This window comes from Adelges cooleyi, unplaced genomic scaffold (assembly GCF_023614345.1).
Source record: "Adelges cooleyi isolate 19-005CV unplaced genomic scaffold, UGA_ACOO_1.1 ACOO_flye_CR_arks_rails_tigmint_CR_PRNA_2, whole genome shotgun sequence".
NCBI classification, from domain to species: domain Eukaryota; kingdom Metazoa; phylum Arthropoda; class Insecta; order Hemiptera; family Adelgidae; genus Adelges; species Adelges cooleyi.
In genome coordinates, this window is record NW_026095860.1 from 10,356,260 (window position 1) to 10,373,811 (window position 17,552).

General features: G+C 28.5%; 2 protein-coding genes and 1 non-coding gene across 5 annotated transcripts; 1 reads left to right on the plus strand and 2 right to left on the minus strand.

The window, feature by feature from the left end:
- Positions 1-1,513: 1,513 nt before the first annotated feature.
- On the minus strand, positions 1,514-14,868 carry LOC126833470 (neurexin-4). 3 transcript variants are annotated; one of them, XM_050564832.1, is made up of 24 exons: positions 14,612-14,868; positions 13,676-13,768; positions 10,874-11,070; positions 8,083-8,224; positions 7,813-8,016; positions 7,565-7,731; positions 7,312-7,497; positions 7,026-7,187; positions 6,730-6,946; positions 6,577-6,668; positions 6,333-6,495; positions 6,139-6,264; positions 5,595-5,798; positions 5,350-5,505; positions 5,121-5,267; positions 4,874-5,044; positions 4,691-4,808; positions 4,501-4,601; positions 4,186-4,422; positions 3,873-4,052; positions 3,646-3,779; positions 3,132-3,342; positions 2,898-3,035; positions 1,515-2,838 (listed from the first exon to the last, which is right to left on the minus strand). In XM_050564832.1, the coding sequence occupies exons 1-24, from the start codon at positions 14,676-14,678 to the stop codon at positions 2,648-2,650; spliced, it is 3,804 nt and encodes a 1,267-aa protein (XP_050420789.1). In that variant the 5' UTR covers positions 14,679-14,868; the 3' UTR covers positions 1,515-2,647. The 3 variants fall into 3 exon arrangements, with proteins under 3 accessions (XP_050420791.1, XP_050420790.1, XP_050420789.1); XM_050564834.1 differs by lacking the exon at positions 10,874-11,070 and having other exon boundaries at positions 1,514-2,838; positions 14,612-14,641; XM_050564833.1 differs by lacking the exons at positions 13,676-13,768; positions 14,612-14,868 and adding an exon at positions 10,518-10,714 and having other exon boundaries at positions 1,514-2,838; positions 10,874-10,992.
- On the minus strand, positions 11,782-14,641 carry LOC126833475 (L-aminoadipate-semialdehyde dehydrogenase-phosphopantetheinyl transferase). Its single transcript, XM_050564840.1, has 3 exons — positions 14,612-14,641; positions 13,676-13,768; positions 11,782-13,211 (listed from the first exon to the last, which is right to left on the minus strand). The coding sequence occupies exon 3, from the start codon at positions 13,148-13,150 to the stop codon at positions 12,302-12,304; it is 849 nt and encodes a 282-aa protein (XP_050420797.1). The 5' UTR covers positions 13,151-13,211; positions 13,676-13,768; positions 14,612-14,641; the 3' UTR covers positions 11,782-12,301.
- A 314-nt stretch (positions 14,869-15,182) lies between the features above and the next one.
- Positions 15,183-15,255, plus strand: Trnak-uuu (transfer RNA lysine (anticodon UUU)). The gene has a single exon. It is a non-coding gene; the product is annotated as a tRNA-Lys (tRNA).
- The last annotated feature ends 2,297 nt before the right edge of the window (positions 15,256-17,552 follow it).

A 17,552-nucleotide genomic window follows, 5' to 3' on the forward strand; every position in this document is an offset into this window, starting at 1 on the left:
TTTTTTACAATATTTAAAAATTACTAAATGATTACCATTCTATGTATTTTCTAGAGCTCTATCGACGTTTCAAAATTTCCTTAACATTTTGACTGGTTGATAATCAGTTTTGGATAATTACTATTACGTTTTTATTTGTGAGGTGGTTTGGTGTGCCGTTTATATCATTTTTATCTACATGGTTTACTCAACTGCTACCTCCGTCCTAAATTTTAAACTTTAAAAGTAATTCTCCAAAACTGGTTATAGACCAGTTAAATTGTTCAGCAAATAATTCTTAATATAAGAAATTAATTAAATATAATATACGTTATCAATCATATCACGTTTGAAAAGTTATTAGAGCTCTAGGAAAAAATTGAAAGGAAAACATTTTTAATATTATCTAGCATAATTAAAATAATCTTAAGACAAAATTAATGTCTTATCCCTGATAAATAATGAATTCCCTAAAATACATTTACAACTGTAAATATATTGTTGATGTTTTTATTTAAAAAAAAAACGAAAAATATATTATCCTTTTTTTAAAATTAAAATTTAATCTCAAATTTTCTCTAGCAAGTGTTATTATGTTTACGTTAACCTGTAACCAGCAGTATTATTTTCTTTTTGAAAATTTCACTGAAGTAAATTATTTTACGGACAAATAATAATAAGAAAATTAATAGTGTACATGACAAAACCATATTTGAAAGTTACTATTTATAATTGATTTTATATAAAAATCTTCGGCACTATGCTACCAGAGCCTCCTACGAAATATTTGAGCCCCACCTCCCAGTTTAGGGACCTAGTTAGGCATGTATTTTAATTTTACTATAGTTAGAATGATTTGTTATTCAGTTAATTATTTTATTTAAATTATTATTTCAATAAACAATTATTTAGAATATATAATTAAATTGTATTTATTATTTGAGTAATTTTATAAATAAAAATTACTTTAAATAATGACCAAGTATGGTTTTGGACGTGATCTGAGATATTTGCCTTGAATTGTGATTGTATTCATAGGCAACTGGTTGCTCTAAATCTGGTAAAAGTTTATCAGCTTTCCATAAACTATACACATTAAGATTATCGAGTGAATATTATTATGTAGTCAAATAACAAAATAAATTTCAAAATATGTTAAGATTATATTGTACACAAAATTCAATTATTATTGTCTATAATAATTTATAGTATAATTAAAAAGTATATCGTACGAGAAATAGGTTACTAAAAAGTACAAAATATTATTAAGTGAAGAACATTATGAACTTATACATTACGTCAAATATTTGGTAAACAATAAATACAAAATGATTGCAACGATATATTGAACACTAGCAAAAAAAATACAACAATTCTTATAATATAGCTATAGTTTTAGTGCAAAATATAAAAAAACGTTTAACTATATAGTTATTATTATAAATATATAATTCATTTTTAATTGTTAAATTTTTCGATAATAAAATATCACATTTATAAACAATAAATATAAATATATATATATATTAAAAATACAATTAAAAAATTAATACTGCTAACACTGATGTGTGCTTATATAAAATTTAAATCTAAATAAATTTGTTTCTAAAAATACAAGGACGGATCATTTATCATAGTATACAAAAACAACTTACGCTCGGGCAAGCCATAATAATATTAACAAGTCAAACTATAAGGGTGAAGGTGATTAAATACAAAAAAAATTGCGTACAATACCGTTAAAAAATTTAAGGTTATATACTCCGACAAGTAATATAATTATTGCACACTTTAAAGAAAAAAATTAAAAAACATGTAATTTACAACCTAATAAACTATAAAGCACGTTATGTTTTTTCTTTAATATTGATAAATCAAATATTTCTTTGTATTGACTTTAACAAAATATATTTATATCAGTTAGTAAAATTCACCTTAAGATCGTAATCGTTATTATTATTATTTATGGTAATACCCTGCTGTAAAAATTATCATTAAGGCAGTCAGTGCATAAAATATTTAAGCAAACGTACAAGAGATTCAAACTTAATTAACAAACATGGTGGTAATTATTTAATAATTTAAATATTCTAGTTGAATATAGATGCTGTAATGTGAGAAATACTTATATATTGAATTTAAATTCGACAATATTTTTGAGAGTATAATTTGTCTTTTAAAAATTATCCGATTAAATAATAAATTTACGAGTTTGTTGTCAACAGCAACATAGCTAACGAAAAATATTGTTCTAATACTTAGGTGTATTTTTTTTTTAATTAATAAAAAATAATTCTGTAGTTTTTAGTTTCTAAAAGAGATCGACTTACTTTTGACCAATATTAACTTTGTTAATGTTTGTCACGGACAAATAATATGTTAAGAAATAAGAATTAAAAGATGGTTTTATTAATGATCGATGAAAAATCACAACACTTAAAAAATAGTAATAATAATACTAAACCGTTTTCACTCCCTTTTTGTAAAGTTAACAAAATTGAGGTCGACTCTTGAAAAACCTAACTACATTACAATCAATTGTTCTTAGACTTGAGTAAGTATCAGATTAAAAAAATAATAAAAAAGTTAATAGAAAAAAAGTTGTAAATAAAACAGTCGATATAATAATTGAATACCATTTTTTCCATTTAAAATACTCTTGGTATTTTTAAATGAACCATTCACGTTTTTTCTGTACTTGATGTCCGGTTGTAGAATGTATAACAGCATCGTCCGGATCCAACGCGATATCGGCGCCTCGATCTTCTTGCGTTACATAGTCTCCTTTGTGACGTGCAACGTATCTTCCCACCAAGAATGCAAGTAAAAGAATCGCTAATAATATGAATGAGAAGACTCCTAAGAAAAACAAAAAAGTTATTTAAAATCTCTTGTGACTGTTAAAACATTGTTATTACCTCCAATAAGGGCGGAATTAGTTTCGTTGTACGCGGCTTTGACTTTGTCTTCATCTAAAATCGGTGGCGGTCTAGTTTCTATCAATGGCGGCGGATGAGTAACAGGTTCGACACCGCAGAAGTCTTCCTTGATTGTCGCTAAATTAGATAATTCACAGTCGTGTTGAATGTATAACATACAAATAGTGACTATAATGTTAATTTATTTTAATTTTAATGATAACCATTACTCACTGTTTAATCCACCGACGTTAGGAGGTGGGTCCTGTTGGAATAATAACTTGAGAGGATAGATATCGTCAAACTCCACTCGTGATATGCATCCGACAAAACCTTCGGCCATCGACGCGTTTCGTCCAATGTACATGTACTGAATGTTATTGAATTGGGCATCGGTAGAATCTTTTATGTTGAAATGAAATTCTTTCGGGTCAGATCCGTCGACCTTTTTATATATATAAAAAAAAAAATGTTTAAACATTAGAAGATAATTATAACTTACAATTATACTAAAAATGGCACAAATCAGTTATTTACAAATCTTTAATCTACTTTGAAGACAATTTAAAAAATTAACTAAGCATGCCACAATGTCTATTGTCACAGTCTTATTCAGCAAAAAAATGCGTGTATATTTTTAAGTTTTAGCTTTAAAATTAAGTTGGACAGTTTTATTGTATAATATAATAATTTTATAATAACATAAATGTGTCAACTACCCCTTCACATAAGAAACCTGAAAACCTACTTCCATAATTAGAGTAGATCCAGAGTTTTTCCTTTTAATCCTAAGATCATGGTATTGGCCAAGCCCGAAATGTTGATCCGGGAAAATTAACTCTTGTCGTTCAAATCCAAAGTCAAAAACCACTCGTAAATGACCTAGAAAAAAAAAATTGACATTAAGACGTACACAACATTTTTCAGCTCATTGTTACGTTAATTTATTCTATTTTTTTTTCATATAATACTTACCACTGTTTGATACCATAATGGTCATGTATTCTCCTGAAATATTTGAAAAAAAGCCGAGCAAGAAACCCTTTGGATTGGTAGTAGTAAAACCGACTCTTATATTTTCCGATATTGTTGATCTCCAAATTCCTTCAAAGTCGTATCTTATCATCGAACTAGCTTTTAAGTTCACACCAATTTCTTGAGAAAAAAAAAACAAACATAATTAGGACTACACTACCTAATTAAGTACTTATTTAAAATTATTATTACTCAATACTTAAAATTATTCAAAAACAAAAATTATACATTTATAATTTGAAATTGTGTTTACCATCAGCACAAATAGGTCCCTTGAACGCTGTCCACCTACAATCGCACGTGTAGCCGTCGTATTTTTCGAAACACGTTCCATTGTTTAAGCAAGGACTACTATCACATTTCCCAATACATCCCGGTGAAATGCCGTATAGCCCTTTTTCGGCATATTTTCTCAAGTCGACCAACTGGCCGTTTAACATAAACGCTCTCATGCAACCGATGAATCCGTTTTGTTCATCGGACGATGCACCTAATAAAGTTTGTATAAAAATAAAACCGGTTTTATCGATTTATACCGAAAAACATATTAAATTTAAGACAAATTTACCTATGATTAAATCCGACGTTAAATGAATGGCTCGGACAGGTCCAGGAGGCTCTCGGACAGATTGTTTCAAAGCGCCATTTACGATAATACGACTTTCTTTTCTGTTACACAACACAATTAATTAATCAAGTATCCGCCACGTTAAAACTATATTAATTAAATTTGTCTCAAAAACAGTATTGGTACAAACCTGTTTCTTTCTATCACAACCGAATGCCATCTGTCGTCATTGAGTTTGTCCGAAGTTTCAACACGAACGCTTAAAGGTCCACTGCCTGCTTGGTAACTAAATTGTAACGAGTGACCACCTTGGCAAAGTAAGATGACCATCTAAGTATTTAGATGAAAAAATAATAATAACATGTTTTCTTACTTATTAGTGATAATTTGATATAATCTTTAGGTCCGTGACTTTCAAAAATAATAGCATTTTCAATTGTCGTTTTAAACTCGAAATAAATATCACCATTTTGTCCAAAATCATAAGTGGGCAAACGAATCTGCGAGTCTAATTTTCTGAACGTTACAACATTGTTAAAGAGATCTGTTGACAGCCAATTCAAATTTTAAATGATAATTATTTTAATAAAATTAGTCAAAAGTTTTATTTTTTTTCTTACCATCTCCTTCACACATTAGAGCTCCTACTTTGAATCGGCCCTCTTTGTCGTCTAATGGAGTGCCTGTATCTCCAAATCGAACTTGTCTTATTGGGAGATGTTCTTTCTCTCTTATATCACCAGTGTCTGACAACCAACTATCGAATCCTATAAAATGTTTTATTTAATTTGAATAATTGTCATATTTTCATAATGCATACATAAGACATGAAATTTGAATGTTAATTACCAGAATCACAATTACACCATTTCGTGGGATCTTTGCAATCGCCTATGACGCCACATTGGCATTTGTACGATCCAGGAATCGAACCGCCCCAATAGTCCATTTTTTGATTGTGTCTCGACACCCACCAACCAAACGGTCGGAAATCTAATCCATTTGCTATTTTTTTTTAACATGAATTAAGGATGTTAAAAATAAATAGTGTAAAGCAATGCAGTAACAGCATTTGTATTATTATTATTAAATACCTGGCGAATTGAACAATCTTGATTGTTTACAAGAATAACTCAACGACTGCCAACACGAATGGGATCTGTTAATAAGAGCTTCGATTTGAGACATGCCTGCGTCGTATATGAAATCTTGTTTATAACTTCCAGGTTCTTGGTATCCGTCTATCGGCGAACCGCCTTCGCTCTGGTGTCTTACCATTGTCACTATTCTTCCATCAGCTGAGAAATATTACACGAGTGTCATTAAAATAATTCTAAGCAAGTTTTATGTTTATTAGTATTTGGAATGTTCACGTTCAATGCCAAAAATTAATAATTTTTTTCACAGGCAGTTATTATCTTGTACAATGATTAGTTTTTTAAGTTTATACTTTAGGATAATTAATAATAAAATATATAAAAATAGAGCCGTGTATGGCAGCAAATTTTGTTATCATTCACTAATGTTCACAATACGGCTACTGCTTTATTAAAAATATAGAATGTTTTATGTTTATAAATTAAAAAAAAAAAATCACTAACTCAGATGAACGTGCTTGAATCAATAAACTTATCTTACCATAGAACTGACAAGTGACTGGGAATGGTTTCAACGGACCACTTCCATCTACATCGACTTTGATATCAGCACTCTGCCCGACTGGATTGACATTCATGTAAGCTCGACACGATAGAGGATTCAGTGCTACAATAAGTAATTCATTTAAAAAATATACTTATTTCCTACCTAAGTTAATTGCAACTAAGCCTTACGCGTTTGGCACACGGCACCACCATAACCATTACTACTGCAATCACAGAAAAATTCATCGGCATTCTGCTTACAAGTTCCAGTATGTTTACACGGATTGGGGTTACATCGGTCAATCATTTGACAAGCGTCAAATAATATTTCTTTTTCACAACAATAACCTTCCTAAAAAAAATAAAACAAACAATTATTTTTAAGAGTTTTAGAAATGTATTTATTATTTTTTTTTAGTGTCACAAAACTCACTCCAAGTTTCCAATCAGTAGGTAACATATAGTTGCCGTCAACTGTAATCAATCGCATACAACCGACAAAACCGGCCGTCCCATATATACCACCTGTGGCATAATTAATTATAATAATAACATTAGGTATATGAATATTTTTTCATTAACTTACCGGCAACCAAGTAATTAGTTCCAGTCATAAAGTCCAATTTCCTTATCGTTTGCATGGGTCTGTTGTCGACGTTCAACTCAAGAAAATCATTTTTCAACACTAAAATAACGCTATGCCATTTTCCGTCATTGAAGCTCTCTTCGTAATTATCCAAAACAACACGCGTATCATCTTTAGTCACTAACTCAACTTTGATACGTTCATTTTCTAAATATAACTTAATAAAAGAAACAAAAAATAATTTAGTATTCTTCGTTCAAATTTATTTTTTAACAAGGTTATCGCTATATTTTTACTTTGACGTGTCCATTTGTCAAAAATTTATGATGTGCTAACAGACCTCGTTCTTCGTAAGTGCGAAACGACAATGAAATATTAATTTTCTTAACTCCTTCATAGCTCTTAATTCTGGCATATGATTGTCGAGTCAAAAATGTGACCGGAACAATAGGCGATTCCTGAATAGGATAAATACCATAAATAAATTAAATTAACAAGTTGACTGCCGAGGTATTTTTTTGTAAGCCATATGAGTATCACATACTCATAAATTTTAAATAACTCTTAAAAGTTAAAACTCACCAAACAAGTGTACAACGTGTTGACTTTTTGATACTTTTGCATTAACCACGAATCACCCGAGTTGTATGCTTCTTTTACTAAGTATATCATGTTTGTTGAGTTCATGTAAAGATTTTCGATACAGCCAGTAAAATTCTTGTTGATTAACAGGCCGTTATTCATGTGTGGTACTCCTCCGATGTATATCTGTTGGCATAGTTAAAATTATTTAGTTTTTAAATTGTTTTTCAACAAGAATTAAGAATCTACTTACTTCGTGATTCAAGTCAAGTCTTTCAAATTCTCCTTTGATCCTGTCTTGGATAGTAACACGATCCACCGAAAATACAACATCAAGTTTATTTCTCATTATGATAACTTCGTGCCAAATGTTATCGTCTAATAGACTTCCCACTGATAAACTAGTCATTATTTGAGAACCTGTGCGAAATTTAAAAACAATACAATAATACACTGTTACATCATAAATTATTAATTATATAAAATCCCAAATGGTCATACCTAAATTCATGTTCAAAAGTAATCGATTGTTTCGGAGTTGTAGAGCTATGTAATCGCCTTGAGATCCGATACCGTACAGTAAAATACCGTCAGCCACATTGGTCTTGAATCTAAATCTAATGGACTCCCTATGGGCGGAAACCGGAGAATCTCGTAGATTCCATCGAACCAGCGACGAACCATTGAAGTAAAGACTGTCAGATGCTAAAATATAACCAGAAGGGAAAATTACTTTATACATAAGTATAAGGGCGTTATGTATTCACTTACCGTAAGGGCAACCATACAATTCTAATCTCAACGATATCCTGTCTCTCCATCTAGTCGGGTTAATTCTAATCCATTGAGCTATTATCGGAACTTCAAATATATTTCGTGCAGGATCGTCTCCGTTAATGTTACCTTTGAATAACTGAAAAAATAATGAAATAAAATTAATAAAATAAAATTTTAGTTAATTGTAAAATAAATGCAGTAAATTGATTAAATACAAATTTTAATATATTAAATAGATTTTTAAACTAAGTGTCAATACGAATTTGAAAAAGTATATTTATATAGCACATTGTGTTTAAACAAAAAAAGGCGATAAATATAAATAACAATGACCAATGTGATTAAATAAGTAATAAGTGTAATTAATTGCTTTTTTCGCATTATTTCAAAACTTTTATTTAACACGAATAGAAAAGAAAAATTTGGGACAATAGTTGAAGGAAGAGTGAATTTGTCAAACGTTCTTAGTGTCAAAGTATATAAACCGAATTTTATAATTTGAATTGTATTTTATTCATTGCCGGAAACACAAATTTGAAAATAATGTAACTATATTAAATTAATTTTTATTTACTGTATCAAATAAATTTAAAATGTAATTAAACAATTATTTATTAGTACTTAAGTGTACTTGAAATTATTCCTGGGCATTTTATTTCAATACAAATTTTAATAATTATTAAAAATTAAAATGTGTTTAAATGACAACATTTTTTTTTAAACATAAATCAAAAAAAATATTTATAAAAACATTCATTCAACAGATTGTTTAAAAATAGTAAACAAATTAAGTCAAATAAATAATTACACATCTGCTTCTAATATTGTAATTTGAATATTTTTAAATTTATGTAGATTATTACACATTATAATACATGAAAACATTTGATGCTAATAAATATCACATGATTTAAAAACCAATTATTCAAATAATGTAGTATTTGTATTTCTAAATAATTCATTATTTTTTATTTTATTAATAATAAATACTATGTAAACAATTGTATTAGGTTTGTATTTAATTATAGTTATTTTTAATTAAAATTGTTTTAAAGTAATTCTTGGGTTTGGCCTTCAGTTAATACGTACATCAGTTGCACACCCAAACTTTCAACAAGCAATAAATTAAGACAGATTACTTATGAGTGTAAACAAAAAACCCAATTTACGACAAATAAATTGACTGTCATCATTAATTACTACTAAATGCTTTTGACACTCAATTACGGGATATGACCGTAAAGGAATATTTTTAATTGGATGTTTGATTGACATTGTTTTACAATTTAAAAAAAATACATATAATCTAGCGGTAAGAAAGGTTTGGCAAACATGTTTCCGGATACAATAGATACATAGAATTTGGATTCTTAACTCAAAAAACCTGGTTTACGAAATCAACATTTTCTTTTCTTTTTTTTAAATGAATGGATGCCAGAAGAAATAAATAAAGAGTATATAAAGTTTTAAAATAAGTATTTATATACTTATATAATTTACAGATTAAAAATAATACTTAAAAAAGTGCCTTTAAACGAAGAATATAGAATAAGTATATCTTTTCCCCTCGAGAAAAACTACATGGTAAATATTTTACCACGTGGTCATGGTAGTCAATTTAACATCAGACAAATTAATTTTAGAAAATAATAGTAATATTTTGTTTTTATGAACACATTTATTGTCTATTCAATTATTATTAACTACAACTACAGTTTCCAAACAAAGTGATTGTTAGACAGTAAAAAAAAAAGAAGAAATCTGCATTAAATCAACTAAACAATTTTTGTTTTTTTTTTAAATTATTTTCTACACTGGTTTTATAAAAGTAAAAGGGTTTTACCCTCATTAAAATCTTATAATTAATGCTTAACTATTTACATTTTTGAAACAATTTTTTTTTTTTAATTTACATAATAAATTATGTTAAAAGGAATAAAATATTTTTAATCAAAATAAGAATGTTGACGAAACAATGATGCTAATATACTTATAAATTCGACAAAAAGAGTTATTTTTCAAAACAATGTATAATTTGAGCTGATGATAAAATGTAAAAAAAGATTAAGTATGCCAAACGGCGAAAAATGAAACATTTGTAAATCAGATTACCCCTTTAAATTATAAGATGCTATATAAGATAAACACAATTTTTGTGTGATTGTGTAATGCCTATGTGATGATAACTACCCAATATCCTCATAGCAAAATAGAAATAAATAATTTACTATAAATTGAGTATGTTTGTAAACTAGTGAAAAATTTACATATCTATCAAAAAGCTTCACAACAAGCAAAAACAAACGCAACAAAAATGTAAAACAAAACTAACACAATAACATTACAAAAGACAAACAATTATTATATGTTGCAACACTAATGACTACCATTACAAGAAAAAACACCCAAGGCGATGGTAAGAATCAAACCTCGGTTTCGCCACGATAATCTTCAACGTTTTTCCAACCCTGCCCGTTATCTGAGTACTGTATATAATACTCAGTAACAAATTCTAGAGTAGAAGACCGGCCTCGGGTATCAACATAGCACACTTTCATTCTATCCGAAAACTCAATTATCAAGGAGTGATCGAGAGAATCGTACGAAGGAGTCCACGCTGCGTAACCTAATAAAATTCTTAAATAATATCTGTACAATTTTTACAAAATCTATGTCTCATTACCAATTTTAAACGTCGAAACCTTACCTTTTTGTGTGTATATATATATATATATATATATATATATATATATATATTTAATAATGGTAAACAATTTATAATTACCTTTGTGTTTCCAGATGATTCTTTGTATTCCGCATAATCGAGACCATTTGATCCATAACTAATACCATAGGTTTCAACATACTCAGACGACTCGGCTCTACCTTGTGTCATCACCGAAGTCACGGTCATAGTTTGACCGAGATCAATGATGAGGTACTGAGCGAAATCGGAACTGTACGCAGTCCATGCATTACGGCCTACAGTACAAAAGCGATCAAAAACACTTAAGCAAATACTAAATACTGAACTACAATAATAAAAATAAAATAATTCACTACTCCACAATTTGTTTAAATTTATGCTATTTCTCTGATTAAATTAAAAGATGAAGTACGCCGGGACGAATGACTTGCAAAACAGATAGATTTACTTGCATCCAAGCAAATAACACAAAATTTGAAACAATTTTATTTTCTCAGAAACCTGATGAAAGCATAGAATTCATTTGTTCTGAAATGAATACTAAAAAAGGGAGTAAATAAATATGTTCCAGAAATCCTATTAATTGCTGATCACTGAAATAAATATTCCAATAATCTTTCAATGGAGTACCAATGTTAAACTATACTATTTCAAATGAAACTTACAGAATTAAATAAGAAAGATTGTATAAGCTCATTTATGATATAAAAAGTGTCTAAGAATACTATATTATAGCGTAGGCCTAAAGACTTGGTTCAAGTGACAATAAGCATTGATGATCAAAAAGAGCACATAGTATACAAACAAATCAAAATATTTTTTTTTATACCAATAATATTTTTTTAAAAGGTTACCAAGGAAAAAAGGTACTTCCAAAAACACATCAAAAATATATTTTTAATATAATATGTTTTTTTTTTAATTATTACAACCAATTTTAATACCAAAAATGATTATTATAAAGATATAACTACATAGTTTTAAAATATCTTCTAAAATGTTTTTTTTTTTTTTTACATTAACATAACTATTTTAGTTTATTTTTATAAATAGGAGTATAATAAAATAATATGTATACATTCATTATTATTGTTACTTCCCATAATTGGTACTAGTCAATAAAACATTTTCTATTGCATGGCAACGAGTTGTACAAGGTACACATAATCGTAAAGACCCCTTTATTACAATTTCTAACAAACAACGTACATAATATTATATTAAGAATCAGTTACTAAGTTAAAATGCAAAAGACATACATCACATGCAATAGTGAATTATAGTGTAATAATGTTTTCCCCTAAATGCCATTTGTACGTCAACTTTTTGTAATAAACTAAATATATATATATTGTATACAAATATGTTCAGCAATCATTACATAACATAAAACATAAATTTGATGAACATTAAATAACCACTAAAGAAGTAAAATAACTTAAACTTATATTGTTTGATGACAAATGGCAGAACTAATAAATAATAAGTCTTTGTTTAACTACACCCTTAAGGGCAGTCACTTTTAGCCATGAAACTATTACAATAGAGTTCATCTACATCCGTAATCATTTCTGCACTGTTCGTCAACTCTTCAAAGGTCAAAAATTTGAAATTTATAGGATCGACTGGTTTATTTAAGCAAACAGTAACGGTGTAATTGTTGTCATACAAATATTCATGAAAAACCCAATCAGACAATAGTTGTCCGTCGACGAACAACTGTGTATTGGTTACAAAATAATTTTTTATCAAATCACTTTTTGGTACGAAACAAATGTTTTTAAGATTAACTGTCAATCCAGTCCCCGTTGCTTTTACGTAACTTTCTTTCAAGCACCAAAATCTATAGAAAGCGTTAATCTTTTGTTCTTCAGTGCAGCCTTTATTAATAACTTGCCATTCTTTTGAGTTAAAATTTCTATGCATAATTCTAAAAAACTCGTTTACACTTTTCCCTCCTTTATAACGATTTCTCATGATATCGATTCCTACAGTATTATTTTGCTCGCCAGCAAACACAACGAGATTTTCGTCGTGAGAAACGTTAAAGTTTAGATCAAATCCATCAATGACGGGCTTATTATTTTGGTCTCTCTTAATTTTAATTTTTGACCAAGGTATGTGCGTTACTTGCGATAAATATTTCATAATCATTAATTGCCCTATGATTGAGCTTTTGGCGTCACGTTTAAAAACGAATCGACCAATTCTTTCTTTTTCTTCGGGTTGAATAGAACGGGAAATCTTAGACCAATCGTTTTTCGATGGAAACCAATTACCACAGTCGAACACCCAACGAACCCTGTTTGACGAAGTCATTGCGGAATGTACAAATGTTTTAAGTACGCTGTGCATTTAAATCAATATTTTTCTTTAGGCAAATTTAATCTTAGGCTACTACGGCACATTTAAACACCTAGACAAAGAAAAAAAAAATGAACTTCAGTGACGAGTTAAAAATTGTAATCTTATGTTTAAATATAATGTGATGATATTAATTAATCCGAATCAAGTTCCTAACAATAACTAGAATAGGCAATTCATTCTTCAATATAACCCAGTTTTCTAATGTTTAAAAAAAATATGGGCTCTGCTTTGGTCATTGGCTAACAGAAAAGCGTAATTAATAATTATCATACTGATTCCCTTCATTTACTATACTTTTAATCAAACATTTATTATTTTTGGTAATATTTAATGCATTAATTTTACAAATTCTAGTATAAAAATGTGCTCTTTCTGACTAACTACGCTATATGACAAACAATTGGTTTTAACAAAAAAAACAACCATCTAGAAATCAAACGACACTCATTTAAAAAATATAATAATAGCTTAGAAATATATATCTATGCTTATAATAAAACCGGTTATAATTACCGTTAAGCCTTGCATTTTCTGGTCCTCTATCGGGTAATGATGACGTTGCTCTTAGTACAGCTCTTTCTAATAGTGGTTCATTACAGTCAGACTCTGTAAAAATTACAAATAAGATTAGGTATTAATTAGAAATGTACGATAATTATTTTAATTTTTAAATGTTATTTAAAGGCAAATACTAAGAGGTGATATATAAGAAATAATTGACGATATTTATTCTATAAGTGATAAAGCCAACTTATTTATAGGTAAATTTAAATAATTTGTTCAAATGACATTTTTTCAGGAATACTATTTTAACAATAGTTGACGCTCTGCATTTTTACGCACTTAATATTAAACATTCTCGCTTATTATTCTCTATAATATTGTTTTACTCATAAAATCAAACTAAAATAAACCTTCACAGAATAGTAGATTAATAAAAAAATGTAAAATCAGTTTAACCGACACAATTAGAAAAACAGAGAATTTACAATACTGTATAAATTATCGAAAGTGCAAGACTGAATTCTGCAAAACTTAATACCACTTTTAAGAAGGCCATATTATTAAGGAGCTTTAAGTGAAACTAACATCATCAATATAGCGTTGTGGAAAATCAAAATTTAATATAATGTTGTTTACATTACGATTTGCATGTCGATTGTATTAGATATAAATGTTACGAAATTATTTATGGACACATTCTAGATGGACGATAACATTTTTATGGAAGAGAATTCCATAACAGGTAGCTGTCATCAAATTTGAACGTACTAGAGTTCAATATAGTGTTACAATACACTCAACATTTCTGAAATCCAAACACAGTTTTGTCTGACAAAAATCCATTATTTTTTGGCGCTTACAATTTAGCAATACAATATACTCGAGTTTAGCAATAGGTTTCAATCGGCCGTAGATATAGTTGGAATATAATATTTTGTTTCTTACCAGTTTTGACGATAGCACAATGGAAAACAGTTAGGACGATATATGTTAAACCTGAGAACGTTTTCATTTTGTACGGGGAAAAAAAACCGTTACGTATAAAACGAAATCATAATAAATATTATTGTAAGTTCATAAAAAAGAAATTAGAAAAAAAATAATAGTGGAAAAAAATGTTTAACTTGGGCGTGAATGCTATCGGCAGAAACAAGTTCAACGTTTACGATAGCCCCGCAGTTTTTGATTGAAGAATTCCGTTTTGTTTTAGAAACATGGCTGGGCTGATGTCACGCCCGAATCACAACAACAAAAATGTATGCAGCGCTATCTTGTACACAATGTAAAAACTATCTACCTTTTTTTTCTTTAACCAAAAAAAACAAAACGGTACAAAATATAATGTGTCGTTTCAACCGGACATTTTGGTTGGTCTGCATAAAATATGTCCGACTAAAATTACATCGGTAGTCCAAAATCGGAATACAGAATAATACTATATTTTTTTTAATTACCGCGATAATATTGTGTAATATGTTTGCTTTAAAAACCATTAAAATGCATAGCGTTAGCATCAGCCCGGATAGCTCAGTCGGTAGAGCATTAGGCTTTTAACCTAAGGGTCCAGGGTTCAAGTCCCTGTCCGGGCGGTAATTTTTTTGTGTTTTTTTACACTTTTTCGCCTAGACCGGAGTTTTTATTTCCAATTCGTTTTCCGTCCGTCGGAGAGGTCACATATTTTTTTAGGAATCACTCTAAAATAAAACTTTATAGTATGCATCGAAAGGGTAATTATACTTTTTTTGTCGCTAAACATATTTGTATTGAATAAGTATAATTAGTCCAACTTAAACAATTTTTTTTTTAACTTTCTTATTAAACAATTTCTTAAAAACTTTAAACTGCAAAAAATGTTTATTGCAATACATAAAAGTATTTATAAATCATTAAAATTAAATTAACTTTTTTTTTTTAATCTAAACATCACAAACAAAACAACGTACACAACAAAATTAAGTGATGCCTATATTTAATGTAGAATTTTTTTGTTAAATCCAAATGTTATCTCAAATCGTTTCTAGCACGTCTTGTTGATTTCTTAATTGCCTACAAAGTTGTGAAAAATACTGTTTTGTAGTATTTCAACGTGTAGTGTCTGTGAATATTTTAAAATTTGGGTATAAAAGAAAATTATAAGTGTCTTATTTTGAAAATCAGCACCTCAATATTTGTTTGCCTTTCTCGCCTAAAGTTATAAGAGACTAACTACATTTTTAATAGAGCCCAAGTCCTAAGTCACTAAGTACTTATGTGTCTAGGTATAATGTATCAAAATAGGTATAATGTTTCTTCCCCTTTCCTAAAATAATAAATTAACAAAGGTCGAGGTTTCCGTTTATCCATTAAGAATGTATAAGATATAATCTACTAACTGCATCATTCTAAACACGATATTAAATATTGATATTTTCTTGTTTGTTTCTGACTAATTTATAAGTGACGTGGACAGAAACTAAGATATATAGTGACTAAGTTAGTAGTTACATATTTTATGAGTCACCTGCTCATTAAAAAAAAACATCAATAGCTACATAATATAATATATTAATTTATTAATAATTTTAAACATATATTATTTTATTTTATGTTTTAAACTATATTTCATTATCCATTGTTTTTGTTTAGTTATAGTAGTCGAGCAGATAATTATTACATGTAGTGTATTAAAACGTTTAATGAAATAAATATTTTTTTCAGACGTCGTCGCTAAAATAATGAATTAACCTTGTACTTTGTTTATTGAACGTTTAATGTCAAAGCGGTTAAAAAATCATAGGCATAGAGATAAGAAAGTGGAAACTGGAAATACATATATATTTATATATACAATATACATAGTATCAAAACTCAATAAAGTCAATTAAATTCGCACTGCCAGTGCAAGAGGGCCGTACATCAACATTTTTAAAGGCCATTTAATAATTTAATTATTAATTACAGAGATTACCTATAGTTAGTATTGTTAAACTTTAAGAAAAAACATTTTGAAGATCAAAAACGAATTAATTAATTATTGTAATCAACGATAAAAAAATAAAATTCCTGTTTTAGTAGTTCACCTTTAGATGTGAAATTAATCACTAACCAATAGTGATAATCATTGATTATAAATGTCTCCTTCTAAAAGTATTGCGTGTACATCAAACACAAAGCTAAAAGAATGTGTATATATTTCCTAAAATCAAATAAAAAACAAAATCATGACATTTTGAGCCAAGGCTAGAAATGTAGAAGCAGGTAGGTAATATTTTTCGGTTTTGTTAAATGGTACAAAAACAGCCATTCATTTTTATGATGCTTTATATAGGTTCAAATTGGCCTTTTCCAAAGTTCACTAAAAACTCATAGTCCGAAGTTAAACCTCCTTTTTATGTGTCTACATCAATTATTAGTAGAACCATTTCTGTAAGTTATTTTTAATAGTTCACTAACTTGTTTAAAACTGCGTAAATCATTATTGTAATGACAATTGATGAAACTTTATTTACTTGACAAAATCTTGATAAAATTATTTGTCCCATGGTGTGAATAAAGCGCAGTAGGTAAAACCGTAAAGCCGTTTTTCGTCCATACTTCATTGCAATATTTTTGGTGAGCCATAGGTACATTCAATAAGGACATACAAGTCTGTCTTTAGGCCAAAATTCTATCTTATTTTACTAATAGTCATAAGTCATAACGGTTAAACAATAAAAAAAACTAAATCAACTTTTGACAAAAATAATTAAAAAAACTGCGCCTATTTTCGAATTTGATATTGTTGTTGGCCTCAGTTTTGTTGGTATTAGTTAGACACAACGCGACGTAGTGCATTCATTTTGTAACATAATATTTCTAATTATTTTTCTTGTTACTGCGTTAAATTATAATCATATTATTGTCGGCG